The sequence below is a fragment of the Phyllobates terribilis genome, unplaced genomic scaffold, assembly GCF_046119375.1.
Source record: "Phyllobates terribilis strain yellow unplaced genomic scaffold, ASM4611937v1 Scaffold_3__8_contigs__length_932513732, whole genome shotgun sequence".
In the NCBI taxonomy this organism is placed as follows: domain Eukaryota; kingdom Metazoa; phylum Chordata; class Amphibia; order Anura; family Dendrobatidae; genus Phyllobates; species Phyllobates terribilis.
In genome coordinates this window covers 671809593-671833051 of record NW_027362763.1, presented here as the reverse complement: position 1 = coordinate 671833051, position 23459 = coordinate 671809593, and the positions used below count along the sequence as shown (strand labels likewise).

Below are 23459 nucleotides of genomic sequence, written 5' to 3'. Positions count from 1 at the left end.
CTGAAACACCAGGACTAATAGGTGTTAACCGATAATTTGCTTCAGACATCCCCAAATAATAGATATTACCCATTTCCATCCCCGAGCATCATATATTTGCCACCAAAGCAACAGAGATATTAAGTAATAATTCTTAAACCCCTCTAGACTACCAGGAATATTATCACTAACCCCTAGTATCATTTATCCCTATGGCAATGTTTCAGAGGTCTAAACTCCTATAAAGACATAAACATGATTAGCAGAGAACTTTGGAGCTTCTGGGGCTCATCACTGAACCACCAGGACTAATAGATACTCACCTATAATCTCCCAGGATATTAGGGATTACCCCATAACCTAGCCTTGCAACACTGGGATCCTAGGTTGATATCCCACCAAGGAATTAGTATGGTCTCCATGTGTTTGCGGGGGTTTCCTCTGGGTTCTCTGGTTTCTTCCCACACTCCAAAGATTGATAGGGAATGTAGATTGTGAGCCCCGATGGGGACAGCGATGATGATATCTGTAAAGCTGTGGAATATGATAGCGCTATATAAGTGAGTAATATAAATAAACCTCTAGACCACCAGGGATTTTAACACTAAGATTACCCCAAAATCATTTCTCCTTAGGCAGAGGAATTTAGATCTTTTGGGGTTCATCACTGAACTACCAGGACTAATAGGCGTTCTGCTCCAGGCTTCCCTACATAATAGATATTACCCATCCCAGTCACCAATAATTACATATTTCTACCAGAGCAACAGGGATATTAGATACTAACCCCCTAACCACCTGGGATATTATCAGTGACACCTAACATTAGATCCCTATAGAGATACATTATAAAATGAAATCGTTAGAGCGAGAGATATTATAAAAATGATTTGCTGATAACTTTGGGTCTTATTGGGTTCATCACTGAACCACCAGGGCTAATAAGTATTAACCTGTTCAATATCTGCCCTGATATTAAACCTCCCCTGTAACCTTCCTCCAGCATCACAGATTTTATTAGGTAAGAACCCCTAAATCACCCTAGACCACCAGGGATATTACCAGGAATATCTTCATTGTCACATAAAATAACCAATGTAAAAATGTGTGATCTGTTAATTTATGGGGGTAAAAAAAAAGCGCTTTGTGATCTATTTTCCTCGTTTCCAGACTCTCCCGGAGGTTTGCTCTGAGCAGGATGAACTGGACTTTCTTATGGAGGCGCTGATTATCAGGTGAGGGCATCAAAACTTTGATAAAGTGAAGATATTGTGAGACAGGGCAACTTTTAAATGATGACAAATATGTAACCTTTTAAAGGCATCTGATAGAAGCCTTTGTGAACAGTCCCCTTTAAAACATTTTTTAAAGGGGGACTCCATTTAGCGCAGTTATATGGCTGGGGGTGTAACATATGTATCACTTGCTGCTGCCCAGAAGAAAAGGGGGAAGGAAAGTGACCATTGCTCTGAGGACAGGATTCTGTTTTCCTCCGCAGTAAATTCAACCACCAGAACATCGTGCGATGCATCGGAGTCAGCTTACAGGCCTTGCCCCGCTTTATCCTGCTGGAACTGATGGCCGGTGGAGACCTGAAGTCGTTTCTCCGACAGACGCGACCAAGACTGGTGAGAGCAGCACGACTATGGGATTGGAAATGCTACATTTAGGACAGTTGTATACCTTTAAGAGATATATCCTATTGATGTGCCATATATGTCAGAGGGGGGAATACCCCTTTAAGTATATATTAATAGACAGCAACAAAACTATAAAAGTTACCAGTCAAATTTTGATGTGCAATTTATACGAAGTTACAGGCCGGCAGCACTATCTGTACCTAAATGTAGAGACTAGGAGTCAGAACGATCTGTGCCAGCATTATTTACACAGAGACTGGCAGTACTATATCTATATGCATACTGTACATGGGGAAACAAGGGAGGCAGCACTGTCTGTGCCTACACCATTTACAGCATTATCAGTACCTTAATGATGTACACGGAGGCAGAACTCTCTGTACTTATAGTCCTGAGCAAATGTTTTAGGCAGGTGTGGAGAAAATGCTGCAAAGAAAGAAGAAGCTTTCATAAGCAAAAGTGTTAATAGTTTATAACATCAATTACCAAAATGCTAAATAAATGAATAAAAGAGAAATGTAAATCCCATCAGTATCTGGTGACTGCCTGTCACCTCCATCATCAGTATCTGGTGACCGCCCGTCACCTCCATCATCAGTATCTGGTGACCGCCCGTCACCTCCATCATCAGTATCTGGTGACCGCCTGTCACCTCCATCATCAGTATCTTGTGACCGCCCGTCGCCTCCATCATCAGTATCTGGTGACCGCCCGTCACCTCCATCATCAGTATCTGGTGACCACCCGTCACTTCTGTCATCAGTATCTGGTGACTGCCCGTCACCTCTGTCATCAGTATCTGGTGACTGCCCGTCACCTCCATCATCAGTATCTGGTGACCGCCCGTCACCTCCATCATCAGTATCTGGTGACCGCCCGTCACCTCCATCATCAGTATCTGGTGACCGCCTGTCACCTCCATCATCAGTATCTGGTGACCGCCCGTCACCTCCATCATCAGTATCTGGTGACCGCCCGTCGCCTCCATCATCAGTATCTGGTGACCGCCCGTCACCTCCATCATCAGTATCTGGTGACTGCCCGTCACCTCCATCATCAGTATCTGGTGACCGCCCGTCACCTCCATCATCAGTATCTGGTGACCGCCCGTCACCTCCATCATCAGTATCTGGTGACCGCCTGTCACCTCCATCATCAGTATCTTGTGACCGCCCGTCACCTCCATCATCAGTATCTGGTGACTGCCCGTCACCTCCATCATCAGTATCTGGTGACCGCCCGTCACCTCCATCATCAGTATCTGGTGACCACCCGTCACCTCTGTCATCAGTATCTGGTGACTGCCCGTCACCTCTGTCATCAGTATCTGGTGACTGCCCGTCACCTCTGTCATCAGTATCTGGTGACTGCCCGTCACCTCCATCATCAGTATCTGGTGACCGCCCATCACCTCCATCATCAGTATCTGGTGGCCGCCTGTCACCTCCATCATCAGTATCTGGTGACCGCCCGTCACCTCCATCATCAGTATCTGGTGACCGCCCGTCGCCTCCATCATCAGTATCTGGTGACCGCCCGTCACCTCCATCATCAGTATCTGGTGACTGCCCGTCACCTCCATCATCAGTATCTGGTGACCGCCCGTCACCTCCATCATCAGTATCTGGTGACCGCCCGTCACCTCCATCATCAGTATCTGGTGACCGCCTGTCACCTCCATCATCAGTATCTTGTGACCGCCCGTCACCTCCATCATCAGTATCTTGTGACCGCCCGTCGCCTCCATCATCAGTATCTGGTGACCGCCCGTCACCTCCATCATCAGTATCTGGTGACCACCCGTCACCTCTGTCATCAGTATCTGGTGACTGCCCGTCACCTCTGTCATCAGTATCTGGTGACTGCCCGTCACCTCTGTCATCAGTATCTGGTGACTGCCCGTCACCTCCATCATCAGTATCTGGTGACCGCCCATCACCTCCATCATCAGTATCTGGTGGCCGCCCGTCGCCTCCATCATCAGTATCTGGTGACCGCCCGTCCCCACCATCATCAGAATCTGGTGACCGCCCGTCGCCTCCATCATCAGTATCTGGTGACCGCCTGTCACCTCCATCATCAGTATCTGGTGACCGCCCGTCGCTTCCATCATCAGTATCTGGTGACCGCCTGTTACCTCTATCATCAGTATCTGGTGACCGCCCGTCTCCTCCATCATCAGTATCTGATGAGCGCCCGTCACCTCCATCATCAGTATCTATTGACCGCCCGTCACCTCCATCATCAGTATCTGGTGACCGCCTGTCACCTCCATCATCAGTATCTGGTGACCGCCCGTCACCTCCATCATCAGTATCTGGTGACCGCCCGTCACCTCCATCATCAGTATCTGGTGACCACCCGTTGCCTCCATCATCAGTATCTGGTGACCGCTTGTTGCCTCCATCATCCATATCTGGTAACCACCTGAGGCCTCCATTATCAGTATCTGGTGACTGCCCGTCACCTTCATCATCAGTATCTGGTGACCGCCTGTCACCTCCATCATCAGTATCTTGTGACCGCCCGTCGCCTCCATCATTAGTATCTGGTGACTGCCCGTCGCCTCCATCATCAGTATCTGGTGACTGCCCGTCACCTCCATCATCAGTATCTGGTGACCGCCCATCACCTCCATCATCAGTATCTGGTGACTGCCCGTCACCTCCATCATCAGTATCTGGTGACCGCCCGTCACCTTCATCATCAGTATCTGGTGACCGCCTGTCACCTCCATCATCAGTATCTGGTGAAGCAGCACTAGCTATGCCAACATAATTTATAGGACGACACAAAAGGCCGTGATATCTGCATCTAGCTTATTTACAATGAGACACAAAGAAGAATAAAAAGTATTATCTGTGTTATCTCTGTCTATAACATTTCCAAGAAGAATCAAGGAGGCAGTACTATCTGTACCTACACAACATACAAGTAGAGACAAGGAGGAAGTACTATCTGTACCTACACAACATACAAGTAGAGACAAGGAGGCAGTACTATCTGTACCTACACAACATACAAGTAGAGACAAGGAGGCAGTACTATCTGTACCTACACAACATACAAGTAGAGACAAGGAGGAAGTACTATCTGTACCTACACAACATACAAGTAGAGACAAGGAGGAAGTACTATCTGTACCTACACAACATACAAGAAGAGACAAGGGGGCAGTAATATCTGTACCTACACAACATACAAGAAGAGACAAGGGGGCAGTACTATCTGTACCTACACAACATACTAGAAGAGACAAGGGGGCAGTACTATCTGTACCTACACAACATACAAGAGACAAGGAGGCAGTACTATCTGTACCTATACAACATACAAGAAGAGACTAGGGGGCAGTACTATCTGTACCTACACAGCATACAAGAAGAGGCAAAGAGTCAGTACTATCTGTAACTACACAACATACAAGAAGAGGCAAGGAGGCAGTACTATCTGTACCTACACAACATGCAAGAAGAGGCAAGGAGGCAGTACTATCTGTAACTACACAACATACAAGAAGAGGCAAGGAGGCAGTACTATCTGTAACTACACAACATACAAGAAGAGGCAAGGAGGCAGTACTATCTGTAACTACACAACATACAAGAAGAGGCAAAGAGGCAGTGCTATCTGTAACTACACAACATACAAGAAGAGGCAAGGAGGCAGTACTATCTGTACCTACACAACATGCAAGAAGAGGCAAGGAGGCAGTACTATCTGTAACTACACAACATACAAGAAGAGGCAAGGAGGCAGTACTATCTGTAACTACACAACATACAAGAAGAGGCAAAGAGGCAGTACTATCTGTACCTACACAACATACAAGAAGAGGCAAGGAGGCAGTACTATCTGTACCTACACAACATACAAGAGACAAGGAGGCAGTACTATCTGTACCTACACAACATACAAGAAGAGACTAGGGGGCAGTACTATCTGTACCTACACAACATACAAGAAGAGGCAAAGAGGCAGTACTATCTGTAACTACACAACATACAAGAAGAGGCAAGGAGGCAGTACTATCTGTACCTACACAACATGCAAGAAGAGGCAAGGAGGCAGTACTATCTGTAACTACACAACATACAAGAAGAGGCAAGGAGGCAGTACTATCTGTAACTACACAACATACAAGAAGAGGCAAGGAGGCAGTACTATCTGTAACTACACAACATACAAGAAGAGGCAAAGAGGCAGTACTATCTGTAACTACACAACATACAAGAAGAGGCAAGGAGGCAGTACTATCTGTACCTACACAACATGCAAGAAGAGGCAAGGAGGCAGTACTATCTGTAACTACACAACATACAAGAAGAGGCAAGGAGGCAGTACTATCTGTAACTACACAACATACAAGAAGAGGCAAAGAGGCAGTACTATCTGTACCTACACAACATACAAGAAGAGGCAAGGAGGCAGTACTATCTGTACCTACACAACATACAAGAGACAAGGAGGCAGTACTATCTGTACCTACACAACATACAAGAAGAGACTAGGGGGCAGTACTATCTGTACCTACACAACATACAAGAAGAGGCAAAGAGGCAGTACTATCTGTAACTACACAACATACAAGAAGAGGCAAGGAGGCAGTACTATCTGTACCTACACAACATGCAAGAAGAGGCAAGGAGGCAGTACTATCTGTAACTACACAACATACAAGAAGAGGCAAGGAGGCAGTACTATCTGTAACTACACAACATACAAGAAGAGGCAAGGAGGCAGTACTATCTGTGCTGTTTTCATAAAGAAACGTGGTACCAATACAATTAGTAGTAAAAAGAGAGAATTATAAAACCGGAGCATCTGAACATACAGACAAATCCTTGACCCCTTACCCACGATTCTGCAGTCTGAACATTGGCAGCCGTCCGGCTCTGTATGACCTGGAAGAAAGAATTTTTTTTTTATGTTCCAAGAAAATATATAAAAGATATATATATAAAATTCTCCTTCTGCTGCTCCTCGGCTTGTCCTGTAATCTTTGTCAGACTGTCAGAATAGCATTGTCAGAGGGAATTACTCTCATAAATAGTCTTCAGTGGAAGCAGCCTCCATCTTTTTCTCCTTTCAAGCACATTAGTGCAGCGGCAGCAGTGAAAGAGAAGAACGTTCCGCAGTCAGAACATCACATTCTATCCTGTTTATCTCACAGACATCATACATCACCCGCCCCATCTTCTCTGTTTCCAAAACTCATCTCCATCTGATAAGATACTAATAGGAAAGTAACTAATGGACAATCCCTCCAACAACCGCGCGAGAAACGGATCTCACAATCTACCGAAATCAGACACACTGTAGAAAAGAGAACCTGAAGTTTCTTACCACCAAATGTATCCTCTATATCGACACATTGGGGCAGTTCTTATACATAAAGTACAATATTATAGTAGTTATATTCTTGTACATAGGGGTCAGTATTATAGTAGTTATATTCTTGTACATAGGGGGCAGTATTATAGTAGTTATATTCTTGTACATAGAAGCAGTATTATAGTAGTTATATTCTTGTACATAGGGAGCAGTATTATAGTAGTTATATTCTTGTACATAGGAGCAGTATTATAGTAGTTATATTCTTGTATATAGGGGGCAGTATTATAGTAGTTATATTCTTGTACATAGGGAACAGTATTATAGTAGCTATATTCTTGTACATAGGGGCAGTATTATAGTAGTTATATTCTTGTACATAGGGGCAGTATTATAGTAGTTATATTCTTGTACATAGGGGCAGTAATATAGTAGTTATATTCTTGTACATAGGAGCAGTATTATAGTAGTTATATTCTTGTACATAGGGGGCAGTATTATAGTAGTTATATTCTTGTACATAGGAGCAGTATTATAGTAGTTATATTCTTGTACATAGGGGCAATATTATAGTAGTTATATTCTTGTACATAGGGGGCAGTATTATAGTAGTTATATTCTTGTACATAGGGGGCAGTATTATAGTAGTTATATTCCTGTACATAGGGGGCAGTATTATAGTAGTTATATTCTTGTACATAGGGGGCAGTATTATAGCAGTTATATTCTTATACATAAAGTACAATATTATAGTAGGTATATTCTTGTACATAGGGGCAGTATTATAGTAGTTATATACTTGTACATAGGGGCAGTATTATAGTAGTTATATTCTTGTACATAGGGGCAGTATTATAGTAGTTATATTCTTATACATAAAGTACAATATTATAGTAGTTATATTCTTGTACATAGGAGTAGTATTATAGTAGTTATATACTTGTACATAGGGGCAGTATTATAGTAGTTATATTCTTGTGCACAGGGGGCAGTATTATAGTAGTTATATTCCTGTACATAGGGGGCAGTATTATAGTAGTTATATTCTTGTACATAGGAGCAGTATTATAGTAGTTATACTCTTGTACATAGGGGCAGTATTATAGTAGTTATATTCTTATACATAAAGTACAATATTATAGTAGTTATATTCTTGTACATAGGAGTAGTATTATAGTAGTTATATACTTGTACATAGGGGCAGTATTATAGTAGTTATATTCTTATACATAAAGTACAATATTATAGTAGTTATATTCTTGTACATAGGAGTAGTATTATAGTAGTTATATACTTGTACATAGGGGCAGTATTATAGTAGTTATATTTTTATACATAAAGTACAATATTATAGTAGTTATATTCTTGTACATAGGGGCAGTATTATAGTAGTTATATTCTTATACATAAAGTACAATATTATAGTAGTTATATTCTTGTACATAGGAGTAGTATTATAGTAGTTATATACTTGTACATAGGGGCAGTATTATAGTAGTTATATTCTTGTACATAGGGGGCAGTATTATAGTAGTTATATTCCTGTACATAGGGGGCAGTATTATAGTAGTTATATTCTTGTATATAGGAGCAGTATTATAGTAGTTATACTCTTGTACATAGGGGCAGTATTATAGTAGTTATATTCTTGTACATAGGGGACAGTATTATAGTAGTTATATTCTTGTACATAGGGGCAGTATTATAGTAGTTATATTCTTGTGCACAGGGGGCAGTATTATAGTAATTGTATTCTTGTACATAGGAGCAGTATTATAGTAGTTATACTCTTGTACATAGGGGCAGTATTATAGTAGTTATATTCTTATACATAAAGTACAATATTATAGTAGTTATATTCTTGTACATAGGAGTAGTATTATAGTAGTTATATACTTGTACATAGGGGCAGTATTATAGTAGTTATATTCTTGTGTATAGGGGCAGTATTATAGTAGTTATATTCTTATACATAGGGGGCAGTATTATAGTAGTTATATTCTTGTACATAGGAGCAGTATTATAGTAGTTATACTCTTGTACATAGGGGCAGTATTATAGTAGTTATATTCTTATACATAAAGTACAATATTATAGTAGTTATATTCTTGTACATAGGAGTAGTATTATAGTAGTTATATACTTGTACATAGGGGCAGTATTATAGTAGTTATATTCTTATACATAAAGTACAATATTATAGTAGTTATATTCTTGTACATAGGGGCAGTATTATAGTAGTTATATTCTTATACATAAAGTACAATATTATAGTAGTTATATTCTTGTACATAGGAGTAGTATTATAGTAGTTATATACTTGTACATAGGGGCAGTATTATAGTAGTTATATTCTTGTACATAGGGGGCAGTATTATAGTAGTTATATTCCTGTACATAGGGGGCAGTACTATAGTAGTTATATTCTTGTACATAGGAGCAGTATTATAGTAGTTATATTCCTGTACATAGGAGCAGTATTATAGTAGTTATATTCTTATACATAAAGTACAATATTATAGTAGTTATATTCTTGTACATAGGAGTAGTATTATAGTAGTTATATACTTGTACATAGGGGCAGTATTATAGTAGTTATATACTTGTACATAGGGGCAGTATTATAGTAGTTATATTCTTGTACATAGGGGGCAGTATTATAGTAGTTATATTCCTGTACATAGGGGGCAGTATTATAGTAGTTATATTCTTGTACATATGGAGCAGTATTATAGTAGTTATATTCTTGTGCACAGGGGGCAGTATTATAGTAGTTATATTCTTGTACATAGGGGGCAGTATTATTGTAGTTATATTCTTGTACATAGGAGCAGTATTATAGTAGTTATATTCTTGTACATAGGAGCAGTATTATAGTAATTGTATTCTTGTACATAGGAGCAGTATTATAGTAGTTATATTCTTGCACATAGGGGCAGCATTATAGTAGTTATATTCTTATACACTGTACAGTACAATTGATCTTTTTATTCTTTATTTTCTCTTTTGTTTTATAAAGTAAATTTTGCATCATTGTAATTGTTTTTTCTATATTTTCTGTCATTCTTTCACTTTTCCCATCCTTTATTTCTCTCTAGAACCAGCCATCTTCTCTTACCATGACGGACCTGCTGAACGTGGCTCATGATATAGCCAATGGCTGTCAGTATCTGGAGGAGAACCACTTTATTCACAGGTACCTGCAGAAAGGTTTCTTCAGCAGGGCATGTTTAGTGTTGTTATTCGAGCTGTTGGTAACAATGTTACTGTGGTATTGTTACGTGCACACTGTAAGATGCTATCAAATTTTTATCATATGGCGGTATTATATATATAGTGGGTACGGAAAGTATTCAGACCCCTTTTCATTTTTCACTCTTTGTTTCATTGCAGCCATTTGGTAAATTCTAAAAGGTTCATTTTTTTCCTCACTAATGTACACTCTGCACCCCATCTTGACTGAAAAAAAACAGAAATGTAGAAATTTTTGCAAATTTATTAAAAAAGAAAAACTGAAATATCCCATAGTCATAAGTATTCAGACCCTTTGCTCACACACCCATATGTAAGTCACATGCTGTCCATTTCCTTGTGATCCTCCTTGAGATGGTTCTACTCCTTCATTGGAGTCCAGCTGTGTTTAATTAAACTGATAGGACTTGATTTGGAAAGGCACACACCTGTCTATATAAGACCTCACAGCTCGCAGTGCATGTCAGGCCAAATGAGAATCATCAGCTCAAAGGAACTGCCCAAGGAGCTCAGAGACAGAATTGTGGCAAGGCACAGATCTGGCCAAGGTTACAAAAGAATTTCTGCATTACTCAAGGTTCCTAAGAGCACAGTGGCCTCCATAATCCTTAAATGGAAGACGTTTGGGACCACCAGAACTCTTCCTAGACCTGGCCGTCCATCCAAACTGAGCAATCGTGGGAGAAGAGCCTTGGTGAGAGAGGTAAAGAAGAACCCCAAGATCACTGTGGCTGAGCTCCAGAGATGCAGTAGGGAGATGGGAGAAAGTTCCACAAAGTCAACTATCACTGCAGCCCTCCACCAGTCGGGCCTTTATGGCAGAGTGGCCCGACGGAAGCCTCTCCTCAGTGCAAGACATATGAAAGCCCGCGTAGAGTTTGCTCAAAAACACATGAAGGACTCCCAGACTATGAGAAATAAGATTCTCTGGTCTGATGAGACGAAGATAGAACTTTTTGGTGATAATTCTAAGCGGTATGTGTGGAGAAAACCAGGCACTGCTCATCACCTGCCCAATACAATCCCAACAGTGAAACATGGTGGTGGCAGCATCATGCTATGGGGGTGTTTTTCAGCTGCAGGGACAGGACGACTGGTTGCAATTGAAGGAAACATGAATGCAGCCAAGTACAGAGATATCCTGGATGAAAACCTCTTCCAGAGTGCTCTGGACCTCAGACTTGGCCGAAGGTTCACCTTCCAACAAGACAATGACCCTAAGCACACAGCTAAAATAACAAAGGAGAGGCTTCAGAACAACTCTGTGACCATTCTTGACTGGCCCAGCCAGAGCCCTGACCTAAACCCAATTGAGCATCTCTGGAGAGACCTGAAAATGGCTGTCCATCAACGTTCACCATCCTACCTGACGGAACTGGAGAGGATCTGCGAGGAAGAATGGCCGAGGATCCCCAAATCCAGGTGTGAAAAACTTCTTGCATCATTCCCAAGAAGACTCATGGCTGTACTAGCTCAAAAGGGGGCTTCTACTCAATACTGAGCAAAGGGTCTGAATACTTATGACCATGGGATATTTCAGTTTTCTTTTTTAATAAAATTTCTACATTTCTGTTTTTTTTCAGTCCAGATGGGGTGCAGAGTGTACATTAATGAGAAAAAAAATGAACTTTTTAGAACTTACCAAATGGCTGCAATGAAACAGAGTGAAAAGTTTAAAAGGGTCTGAATACTTTCCGTACCCACTGTAAACTATACGCTAATTCAGTTTTAAAAACCAAAATGGAGAATGGGGGGCGCTATTTCACAGCAAGATGGCTAAAATGACCCCTGATGGTTGGATAGCTCGTTGTAGGTATAAACTTCCAAGAAACTTGGTATAAAAGTCTTCGGATCATCTGAGAGAAGCGGCTCGTCCTGAGGTGACCGTCGCAGCGATTTATTGATTGACCTTTATTAAAATAATTGATCATGTCTTTCCAGAGACATCGCTGCGAGGAACTGCCTCCTCACCTGTCAAGGTCCTGGCAGAGTTGCAAAAATTGGAGATTTCGGGATGGCTCGCGATATATACAGGTAATAAGACCCAGAGTGATTAATAAAGAAAACACAACTCATCCTTCTTCTTCACCTGGGGTTAAGACGTCTGATGTCTCTGCCGTCTGTTCCAGGCTTCTGAATAATAAAATGTCAGGCAGATTATGCCAACTGCGATTCTTCCTAGCCATGTGAACGCTGTACTGAATCCTGCTCGCATTGGGCTGCATTGTATACATTGCATGCGACATGCGGCATGCAGCTGCACAGAGCGCTCCGTATCCTCTCCTGGGCCCTACACCTGCATCAGTGTCTGTCCACCATCCTGCTCACTAATCGTGATGATCTATAAAACTTTATCCTCTGATAGATGCGACTCGGCCACACCGGCTTTTGTGATACTTGAGGGAGGCATTATGGGACTTGTAGTTACTACAACTGTTGTCTATTGGAGATATACAGCACATATTTGTCAGCTCTAATGTAACATCTAGGAGGTTCCCAGAAAAAGAAGAGGCCTCCCCGACCCTGATAAAGAGGTGGCAAATCTCTGGGGTGCAGACGCAGCCTCCCAGGCGGCAGGACTACCAAAGTGTTTCTTGTGCTCCATCTTTACAGGGGGCCCCAGAGTCCAAATGCACAGTCAGGGGACATGAAAGAGGCATAGCGGCATAGCAGGGCATGGTCTGAATAATTGGGTGCATCTATAAGGGGGGGCATTTTACACCCCATAGTCAAAGTCCTCCTGGATATATAAATAGTGATGAGATGAACCAGTACTAGAGGCCGTCTGTACTAATGCAGAGTAACATCATCAGACGACTGTAAAAAAAAAAAAAAAGTCAAAGGGAAACTCCAGACAGAACCGATATAAACCATGCCGGTCATCAATGGATAGAGCACAGATATCACTATCACTTAGAAGGAGCTTTTGTCTGTGTTCATTGCTTTCTTGTAAGTGTTTTATCTCACCCAGGGCTAAAATGCTCAGTATTTCTGTATATTGTCCTCCATGCTACTGCTTTCTAGTAAGTGTTTTGGCTCCCCCAGAGCTGGATTCACAGCTACACAGATCAGTGCTGCTATATATTGTCCTCCATGCTACTGCTTTCTAGTAAGTATTTATCTCACCCCATAGCTTAATTCACAGCTACACAGCCCAGTGCTGCTATATATTGTCCTCCATGCTGCTGCTTTCTAGTAAGTATTTATCTCACACTAGAGCTGGATACACAGCTCAGTGCTGCTATATATTGTCCTCCATGCTGCTGCTTTCTAGTAAGTATTTATCTCACCACATAGCTTAATTCACAGCTACACAGCCCAGTGCTGCTATATATTGTCCTCCATGCTGCTGCTTTCTAGTAAGTATTTATCTCACACTAGAGCTGGATTCACTGCTACACAGCTCAGTGCTGCTATATATTGTCCTCCATGCTGCTGCTTTCTAGTAAGTATTTATCTCATACTAGAGCTGGATTCACAGCTACACAGCTCAGTACTGCTATGTGTTGTCCACCATGCTGTTGCTTTCTAGTAACTGGTTTGGCTCATCACAGAGCTGGATTCACACCTATATTGCTCAGTACTGCTGTTTATTGTCTTCCATGCTGCTGCTTTCTAGTAAGTATTTATTTCACACTAGAGCTGGATTCACAGACACACAGCTCAGTACTGCTGTATATTGTTCACCATGCTGTTATTTTCTAGTAAGTGTTTTGGCTCACCCCAGAGCTGGATTCATACCTATACTGCTCAGTACTGCTATATATTGTCCTCCATGCAGCTGCTTTCTAGTAAGTATTTATCTCACTCCACAGCTGGATTTACAGCTACACAGCTCAGTACTGCTGTATATTGTCCTCCCTGCTGTTGCTTTCTAGTAAGTGTTTTGGCTCACCCCCAGAGCTGGATTCACAGCTACACAGCTCAGTGCTGCTATATATTGTCCTCCATTCTGCTGCTGCTTCTTAACATGTGCTACATAGTGACAGGAGAGCAGGAATCTCTCACGTCTGTGCGTGCTGTGTATGGGAAACATAATAGCAGCTAGAAAATTAAAGAGATAGCACCAGAAAAGGGGAACAATAATGAAAATTGCAGGATACCAGTCATCCACTGACCAGACAGTGTTATTCCTCATGTACACACAGGCAGCTTATTCTGAGTAGTCACGTGAGAATGATCTGTTTTCATCTGTTTTTCTCTCCCATTAACTTGCCACATACAGATCGCCCCCTAGTGGTAAAGAAAAGAAATTGACTAATTAGAAATAAGTTGCAAATAATTCTTCTACTGGCAGAAATGGCAACTTTATTATTACCCCAATAGGTTAGAAAAAAAATCAGCATGAGATCAGAACAAGCAGCAACAGTTCAACAATACAACAAACTGCATAAAAAGCTTCAAAGCAGAACAAACATAACTAATATTTAATGCAGAGCGTTGTCTGACCGGAACAACAATTACTTCCTTGAAAGGTCACGTCCAATACTTTGCAGATCATAAAAGCACTGAACGCTGCTGATAATTATATATAAGAGCTGAAGATTGTTGTTTTCCTTTAAATAATTACCAGAAATTATAGCACATTTAGTTATGATAATTCCTTCTAAATGGACGCTGCAGAAGAACATCTTTAAAGCTCTTACCAATGTCATATTTTCCTTTTTTAAGGGATGATGATTATAACTGTTATAAAGAACCCCAAAATGCTCATTCTCACATTTTTTTTTCCATCAATGCAAGTGAAAGGAACCAACAATTGATACATTGTTTAAGGGAATATTTAATGTTTATGATACTCCGTATCACCCCTTAGAATTAGTCTTTGTGACTAAATTGAGGCTTCTAATAATTTAATGTGATGGATGCTTCCATCCAAAGTTATTGAATTTTATATTTGACAATTATTTTATTTGCATGCAGTACCTTTTCCTACCACTGCCATCCACAAACTTTTTCCATAGATGACAATGCAACAGCGCCCCCATCACTGATGTAGAATGCTCTGATCTTTGAAATGCAATAACATTGGGATACTTAGTCCGCCAGTGATGGGATAAACTTTATTTTTTTCAGCAGGAAGAGCTCTGTAATATATTTTTTTTTACAGGTGGTGCATTGCTTTACACTAATATTTAACCTTGAGTTGAGAGCCATAAAGTGTCGTCTTTTTTTGTGACCAGTAGATTAATGCCTTCTCCCCAGGGCCAGTTATTACAGAAAAGGAGGCTGTGCCATGCTGCCAGTAAAGTGGATGCCACCTGAGGCCTTCATGGAAGGGATATTCACTTCTAAGACAGACACGTGGTAAGTCTCTACTGTAAAGCGAGTTAATGAACTGTTGCAAAGTTTGCAAAAACTTTTTCAGGTTGGTTCCCATTTTGATTTTTTACTCCTTCATTTTTCGCCACTGATTTGCAGACTGTTTCACTGTAGTTTTTTATTTTAAGGTCTTTTGGAGTTCTCCTGTGGGAGATTTTCTCTTTGGGTTACATGCCGTACCCCAGTAAAAGTAATCAGGAAGTTCTGGAGTTTGTGACCAGCGGAGGAAGGATGGATCCCCCCAAAAACTGCCCAGGACCCGTGTATGTAAATGTGGATAGATAAACTCACCAACTATTCAATTTTGCATAAAATATAACTTTGAAATATTAATTTGTTCGTCTATAAGGGAAAGTCTAGTCGGGTCCAGTCTCCAGTCACATCCAGAGCTGCAAATAGAATTCTTGAATTACATTTCACATGTCAAGTCATTGTGTGACTCCATTTACGGCACTGCTTATGCCACGATCATGCCAGGATTGGCAGCCATGAGAAACACACATTTTTGGGATTTTTTGCATTTTTAAACTTTATTTTTCTACCACTAGTGTGCAAATCCAATGTTACAGTTTTGAAAGCAGCTTTGGATGTGACTGGAGTGGTGCACCCTGCCAAAAAATATTTTGGTCAAGTAATAAATATAGCAGAAGCTGTAATCGCCCCCAGCTCTCGCGCCGTGCAGCATTGGGGTTGTCTGTTGGCACGCTGCAGTCAGCAGGTTTTTGAGTGCAGCTCTAGATGTGAATGCAGCATTTTAAATAATATAACTCTAATTGGTCTGATCATTTGATGTAGTAAAGAGGTGAGGGGGCCGGTAATCAGGAAGCAGGTGTGCAGAGAGTCCCACCCTGTATATTATAGCCGGATGTTTTTTCTACCTGTGCATTATAGGTACCGGATAATGACGCAGTGTTGGCAGCATCAACCCGAGGACCGGCCGCACTTTTCCATGATACTGGAGAGAATCGACTACTGCACACAGGTATCAGCCAAAACCCAATGATTGTCCCTAAAATAGCAGAATACAGCGGGGGCCCCACAACCAGGGCCCAGCGTCTGCCAGCCAGAGCCCTACAACCAGGACCCAGTGTCTGCCAGCGGGAGCTCCACAACCAGGACCCAGCGTCTGCCAGCCAGAGCCCTACAACCAGGACCCAGCGTCTGCCAGCGGGAGCTCCACAACCAGGACCCAGCGTCTGCCAGCGGGAGCTCCACAACCAGGACCCAGCGTCTGCCAGCCAGAGCCCTACAACCAGGACCCAGCGTCTGCCAGCGGGAGCTCCACAACCAGGACCCAGCGTCTGCCAGCGGGAGCTCCACAACCAGGACCCAGCGTCTGCCAGCCAGAGCCCTACAACCAGGACCCAGCGTCTGCCAGCGGGAGCTCCACAACCAGGACCCAGCGTCTGCCAGCCAGAGCCCTACAACCAGGGCCCAGCGTCTGCCAGCCAGAGCCCTACAACCAGGACCCAGTGTCTGCCAGCGGGAGCTCCACAACCAGGACCCAGCGTCTGCCAGCCAGAGCCCTACAACCAGGACCCAGCGTCTGCCAGCGGGAGCTCCACAACCAGGACCCAGCGTCTGCCAGCGGGAGCTCCACAACCAGGACCCAGCGTCTGCCAGCCAGAGCCCTACAACCAGGACCCAGCGTCTGCCAGCGGGAGCTCCACAACCAGGACCCAGCGTCTGCCAGCGGGAGCTCCACAACCAGGACCCAGCGTCTGCCAGCCAGAGCCCTACAACCAGGACCCAGCGTCTGCCAGCGGGAGCTCCACAACCAGGACCCAGCGTCTGCCAGCGGGAGCTCCACAACCAGGACCCAGCGTCTGCCAGCCAGAGCCCTACAACCAGGACCCAGCATCTGCGAGCGGGAGCTCCACAACCAGGACCCAGCGTCTGCCAGCCAGAGCCCTACAACCAAGACCCAGCGTCTGCCAGCCAGATCCCTACAACCAGGACCCAGCGTCTGCCAGCCAGAGCCCTACAACCAGGACCCAGCGTCTGCCAGCCAGAGCCCTACAATCAGGACCCAGCGTCTGCCAGCCAGAACCCTACAACCAAGACCCAGCGTCTGCCAGCGGGAGCTCCACAGCCAGGACCCAGCGTCTGCCAGCCAGAGCCCTACAACCAAGACCCAGCGTCTGCCAGCCAGAGCCCTACAACCAAGACCCAGCGTCTGCCAGCGGGAGCTCCACAACCAGGGCCCAGCGTCTGCCAGTGGGAGCTCCACAACCGGGACCCAGCGTCTGCCAGCGGGAGCTCCACAACCAGGACCCAGCGTCTGCCAGCGGGAGCTCCACAACCAGGACCCAGTGTCTGCCAGCCAGAGCCCTACAACCGGGACCCAGCGTCTGCCAGCCAGAGCCCTACAACCAGGACCCAGCGTCTGCCAGCCAGAGCCCTACAGCCAGGACCCAGCGTCTGCCAGCCAGAGCCCTACAACCAGGACCCAGCGTCTGCCAGCCAGAGCCCTACAACCAGGACCCAGCGTCTGCCAGCCAGAGCCCTACAACCAGGACCCAGTGTCTGCCAGCCAGAGCCCCACAACCAGGACCCAGCGTCTGCCAGCGGGGGGGAGCCCCACAACCAGGACCCAGCGTCTGCCAGCGGGAGCTCTACAACCAGGACCCAGCGTCTGCCAGCCAGAGCCCTACAACTGGGACCCAGCGTCTGCCAGTGGGGGGAGCCCCACAACCAGGACCCAGTATCTGCCAGCCAGACCCAACAACCAGAGCCCAGCGTCTGCCAGCGGGAGCCCCACAACCAGGACCCAGCGTCTGCCAGTGGGGGGAGCCCCACAAACCAGGACCCAGCGTTTGCCAGCCAGAGCCCTACAACCAGGACCCAGCGTCTGCCAGCGGGGGGGAGCCCCACAACCAGGACCCAGCGTCTGCCAGCCAGAGCCCCACAACCAGAGCCCAGCGTCTGCCAGTGGGGGGGAGCCCCACAACCAGGACCCAGCGTCTGCCAGCGGGGGGAGCCACACAACCAGGACCCAGCGTCTGCCAGCAGGGGGAACCCCACAACCAGGACCCAGTGTCTGCCAGCAGGGGGGATCCCCACACCCAGGACCCAGAGTCTGCCAGCTGGAGCCTCCTCTCTAACAGGCTGCTCAAGCCAAGCTAACAAATTACATATTCAAGGTCCATCAACAGCAGCCCAAGACCAGACCCCTTAAAGAAAAATAATGACGCTGCAGACCAGACCCCCTAAACAAATACAGACACTAGACCAAACCCTATAACGTACATATTATATAATAGTATATATATAATAGAGCTGAAAACAGACCTGAGACCCGACCCCCCCGAATACAGACCCGAGACCAGACCCCCCCGAATACAGAACTGAGACCAGACCCCCCGAATACAGAACTGAGACCAGACCCCCCGAATACAGAACTGAGACAAAGACTCCCCAAATACAGAACTGAGACAAAGACTCCCCGAATACAGAACTGAGACAAAGACTCCCCGAATACAGAACTGAGACCAGACCCCCCCGAATACAGAACTGAGACCAGACCCCCCGAATACAGAACTGAGACAAAGACCCCCCGAATACAGAACTGAGACAAATACTCCCCGAATGCAGAACTGAGACAAATACTCCCCGAATGCAGAACTGAGACCAGACCCCCCGAATACAGAACTGAGACAAAGACTCCCCGAATACAGAACTGAGACCAGACCCCCCGAATACAGAACTGAGACAAAGACCCCCCGAATACAGAACTGAGACAAAGACCCCCCGAATACAGAACTGAGACAAAGACCCCCCGAATACAGAACTGAGACAAAGACCCCCCGAATACAGAACTGAGACAAAGACCCCCCGAATACAGAACTGAGACAAAGACCCCCCGAATACAGACCCGAGACCAGGCCCCCCCAATACAGACCCGAGACCAGGCCCCCCGAATACAGACCCAAGACCAGACTCCTCCGAATACAGACCCGAGACCAGACCCCCCCCGAATAAAAGACCTAAGACCAGACCCCCCCCGAATACAGACCCGAGACTAGACCCCCCGAATACCGACCCAAAACAAGACCCCCCTGAATGCGGACCCAAGACCAGATCCCCCTGAATACAGATCCGAGACCAGATCCCCTTGAATACAGATCCGAGACCAGACACCCCCCCGAATATAGAACTGAGACCGGACCCCCCGAATGCAGACCCGAGACCAGACCCCCCGAATACAGACCCGAGACCAGACCCCCCGAATACAGAACTGAGACGAAGACTCCCCAAATACAGAACTGAGACAAAGACTCCCCGAATACAGAACTGAGACAAAGACTCCCCGAATACAGAACTGAGACCAGACCCCCTGAATACAGAACTGAGACCAGACCCCCCGAATACAGAACTGAGACAAAGACCCCCCGAATACAGAACTGAGACCAGACCCCCCCGAATACAGAACTGAGACCAGACCCCCCGAATACAGAACTTAGACAAAGACCCCCCGAATACAGACCCGAGACCAGGCCCCCCGAATACAGACCCGAGACCAGACCCCCCGAATACAGAACTGAGACCAGACCCCCCCGAATACAGAACTGAGACAAAGACTCCCCGAATACAGAACTGAGACAAAGACTCCCCGAATACAGAACTGAGACAAAGACTCCCCGAATACAGAACTGAGACAAAGACCCCCCGAATGCAGAACTGAGACAAAGACCCCCCCGAATACAGAAATGAGACCAGACCCCCCCGAATACAGAAATGAGACCAGACCCCCCCGAATACAGAACTGAGACCAGACCCCCCGAATACAGAACTGAGACAAAGACCCCCCGAATACAGAACTGAGACCAGACCTCCCGAATACAGAACTGAGACAAAGACCCCCCGAATACAGAACTGAGACAAAGACTCCCCGAATGCAGAACTGAGACCAGACCCCCCGAATACAGAACTGAGACAAAGACTCCCCGAATGCAGAACTGAGACCAGACCCCCCCGAATGCAGAACTGAGACAAAGACTCCCCGAATGCAGAACTGAGACCAGACTCCCCCGAATACAGAACTGAGACCAGACCCCTGAATACAGAACTGAGACCAGACCCCCCGAATACAGAACTGAGACAAAGACCCCCGAATACAGAACTGAGACCAGACCCCCCGAATACAGAACTGAGACAAAGACCCCCCGAATACAGAACTGAGACAAAGACCCCCCGAATACAGACCCGAGACCAGGCCCCCCGAATACAGACCCGAGACCAGACCCCCCGAATACAGAACTGAGACCAGACCCCTCGAATACAGAACTGAGACAAAGACTCCCCAAATACAGAACTGAGACAAAGACTCCCCGAATACAGAACTGAGACAAAGACCCCCCGAATACAGAACTGAGACAAAGACTCCCCGAATGCAGAACTGAGACCAGACCCCCCGAATACAGAACTGAGACCAGACCCCCCGAATACAGAACTGAGACCAGACCCCCCGAATACAGAACTGAGACCAGACCCCCCGAATACAGAACTGAGACAAAGACCCCCCGAATACAGAACTGAGACCAGACCCCCCGAATACAGAACTGAGACCAGACCCCCCGAATACAGAACTGAGACAAAGACCCCCCGAATACAGACCCGAGACCAGGCCCCCCGAATACAGACCCGAGACCAGACTCCCCGAATACAGAACTGAGACCAGACCCCCCGAATACAGAACTGAGATAAAGACTCCCCAAATACAGAACTGAGACAAAGACTCCCCGAATACAGAACTGAGACAAAGACTCCCCGAATACAGAACTGAGTCAAAGACCCCCCGAATGCAGAACTGAGACAAAGACCCCCCCGAATACAGAACTGAGACCAGACCCCCCCGAATACAGAACTGAGACCAGACCCCCCCGAATACAGAACTGAGACCAGACCCCCCGAATACAGAACTGAGACAAAGACCCCCCGAATACAGAACTGAGACCAGACCCCCCGAATACAGAACTGAGACAAAGACCCCCCGAATACAGAACTGAGACAAAGACTCCCCGAATGCAGAACTGAGACCAGACCCCCCGAATACAGAACTGAGACAAAGACTCCCCGAATGCAGAACTGAGACCAGACCCCCCCGAATGCAGAACTGAGACAAAGACTCCCCGAATGCAGAACTGAGACCAGACCCCCCGAATACAGAACTGAGACAAAGACTCCCCGAATGCAGAACTGAGACCAGACCCCCCCGAATGCAGAACTGAGACAAAGACTCCCCGAATGCAGAACTGAGACCAGACCCCCCCGAATGCAGAACTGAGACCAGACCCCCCGAATACAGAACTGAGACCAGACCCCCCCGAATACAGAACTGAGACAAAGACCCCCCGAATACAGAACTGAGACAAAGACCCCCCGAATACAGAACTGAGACAAAGACTCCCCGAATGCAGAACTGAGACCAGACCCCCCGAATACAGAACTGAGACAAAGACTCCCCGAATGCAGAACTGAGACCAGACCCCTCCGAATGCAGAACTGAGACAAAGACCCCCCGAATACAGAACTGAGACAAAGACCCCCCGAATACAGAACTGAGACCAGACCCCCCGAACACAGAACTGAGACAAAGACCCCCCGAATACAGAACTGAGACAAAGACCCCCCGAATACAGAACTGAGACAAAGACCCCCCGAATACAGAACTGAGACAAAGACCCCCCGAATACAGAACTGAGACAAAGACCCACCCGAATACAGACCCGAGATCAGGCCCCCCCAATACAGACCCGAGACCAGGCCCCCCGAATACAGACCCAAGACCAGACTCCTCCGAATACAGACCCAAGACCAGACCCCCCCCCCCGAATAAAAGACCTAAGACCAGACCCCCCCCCCGAATACAGACCCGAGACTAGACCCCCCGAATACCGACCCAAAACAAGACCCCCCTGAATGCGGACCCGAGACCAGATCCCCCTGAATACAGATCCGAGACCAGATCCCCCCCCCGAATACAGAACTGAGACCGGACCCCCCGAATGCAGACCCGAGACCGGACCCCCCGAATGCAGACCCGAGACCAGGCCCCCCGAATACAGACCCGAGACCAGACCCCCCGAATACAGACCTGAGACCAGACCCCCCCGAATACAGACCTGAGACCAGGCCCCCCGAATGCAGGATGTAACTCAGGATCAGTAATGTAATGTATGTACACAGTGACTGCACCAGCAGAATAGTGAGTGCAGCTCTGGAGTATAATACAGGATGTAACTCAGGATTAGTAATGTAATGTATGTACATAGTGACTGCACCAGCAGAATAGTGAGTGCAGCTCTGGAGTATAATACAGGATGTAACTCAGGATCAGTAATGTAATGTATGTACACAGTGATTGCACCAGCAGAATAGTGAGTGCAGCTCTGGGGTATAATACAGGATGTACCTCAGGATCAGTAATGTAATGTATGTACACAGTGACTGCACCAGCAGAATAGTGAGTGCAGCTCTGGAGTATAATACAGGAGGTAACTCAGGATCAGTAATGTAATGCATGTACACGGTGACTGCACCAGCAGAATAGTGAGTGCAGCTCTGGAGGATAATACAGGAGGTAACTCAGGATCAGTAATGTAATGTATGTACACAGTGACTGCACCAGCAGAATAGTGAGTGCAGCTCTGGAGTATAATACAGGATGTAACTCACGATCAGTAATGTAATGTATGTACACAGTGACTGCATCAGCAGAATAGTGAGTGCAGCTCTGGAGTATAATACAGGATGTATCTCAGGATCAGTAATGTAATGTGTGTACACAGTGACTGCACCAGCTGAATAGTGAGTGCAGCTCTGGAGTGTAATACAGGATGTAACTCAGGATCAGTAATGTAATGTATGTACACAGTGACTGTACCAGCAGAATAGTGAGTGCAGCTCTGGAGTGTAGTACAGCATGTAACT

The 23459-nt window shown here is 45.8% G+C and overlaps 1 protein-coding gene across 1 annotated transcript in view; it reads left to right on the top strand.

Annotated features, from left to right (window-relative positions):
• The window catches only part of ALK (ALK receptor tyrosine kinase), a 1279208-nt gene that overhangs the window by 1235384 nt on the left and 20365 nt on the right, over positions 1-23459 (top strand). Inside the window, exons 22-28 of the mRNA XM_073671793.1 lie at positions 1150-1214; positions 1478-1607; positions 10052-10149; positions 12147-12239; positions 15411-15512; positions 15656-15790; positions 16419-16509. Coding sequence (XP_073527894.1) covers positions 1150-1214; positions 1478-1607; positions 10052-10149; positions 12147-12239; positions 15411-15512; positions 15656-15790; positions 16419-16509 — 714 coding nt within the window. The remainder of the gene's footprint in view (positions 1-1149; positions 1215-1477; positions 1608-10051; positions 10150-12146; positions 12240-15410; positions 15513-15655; positions 15791-16418; positions 16510-23459) is intronic.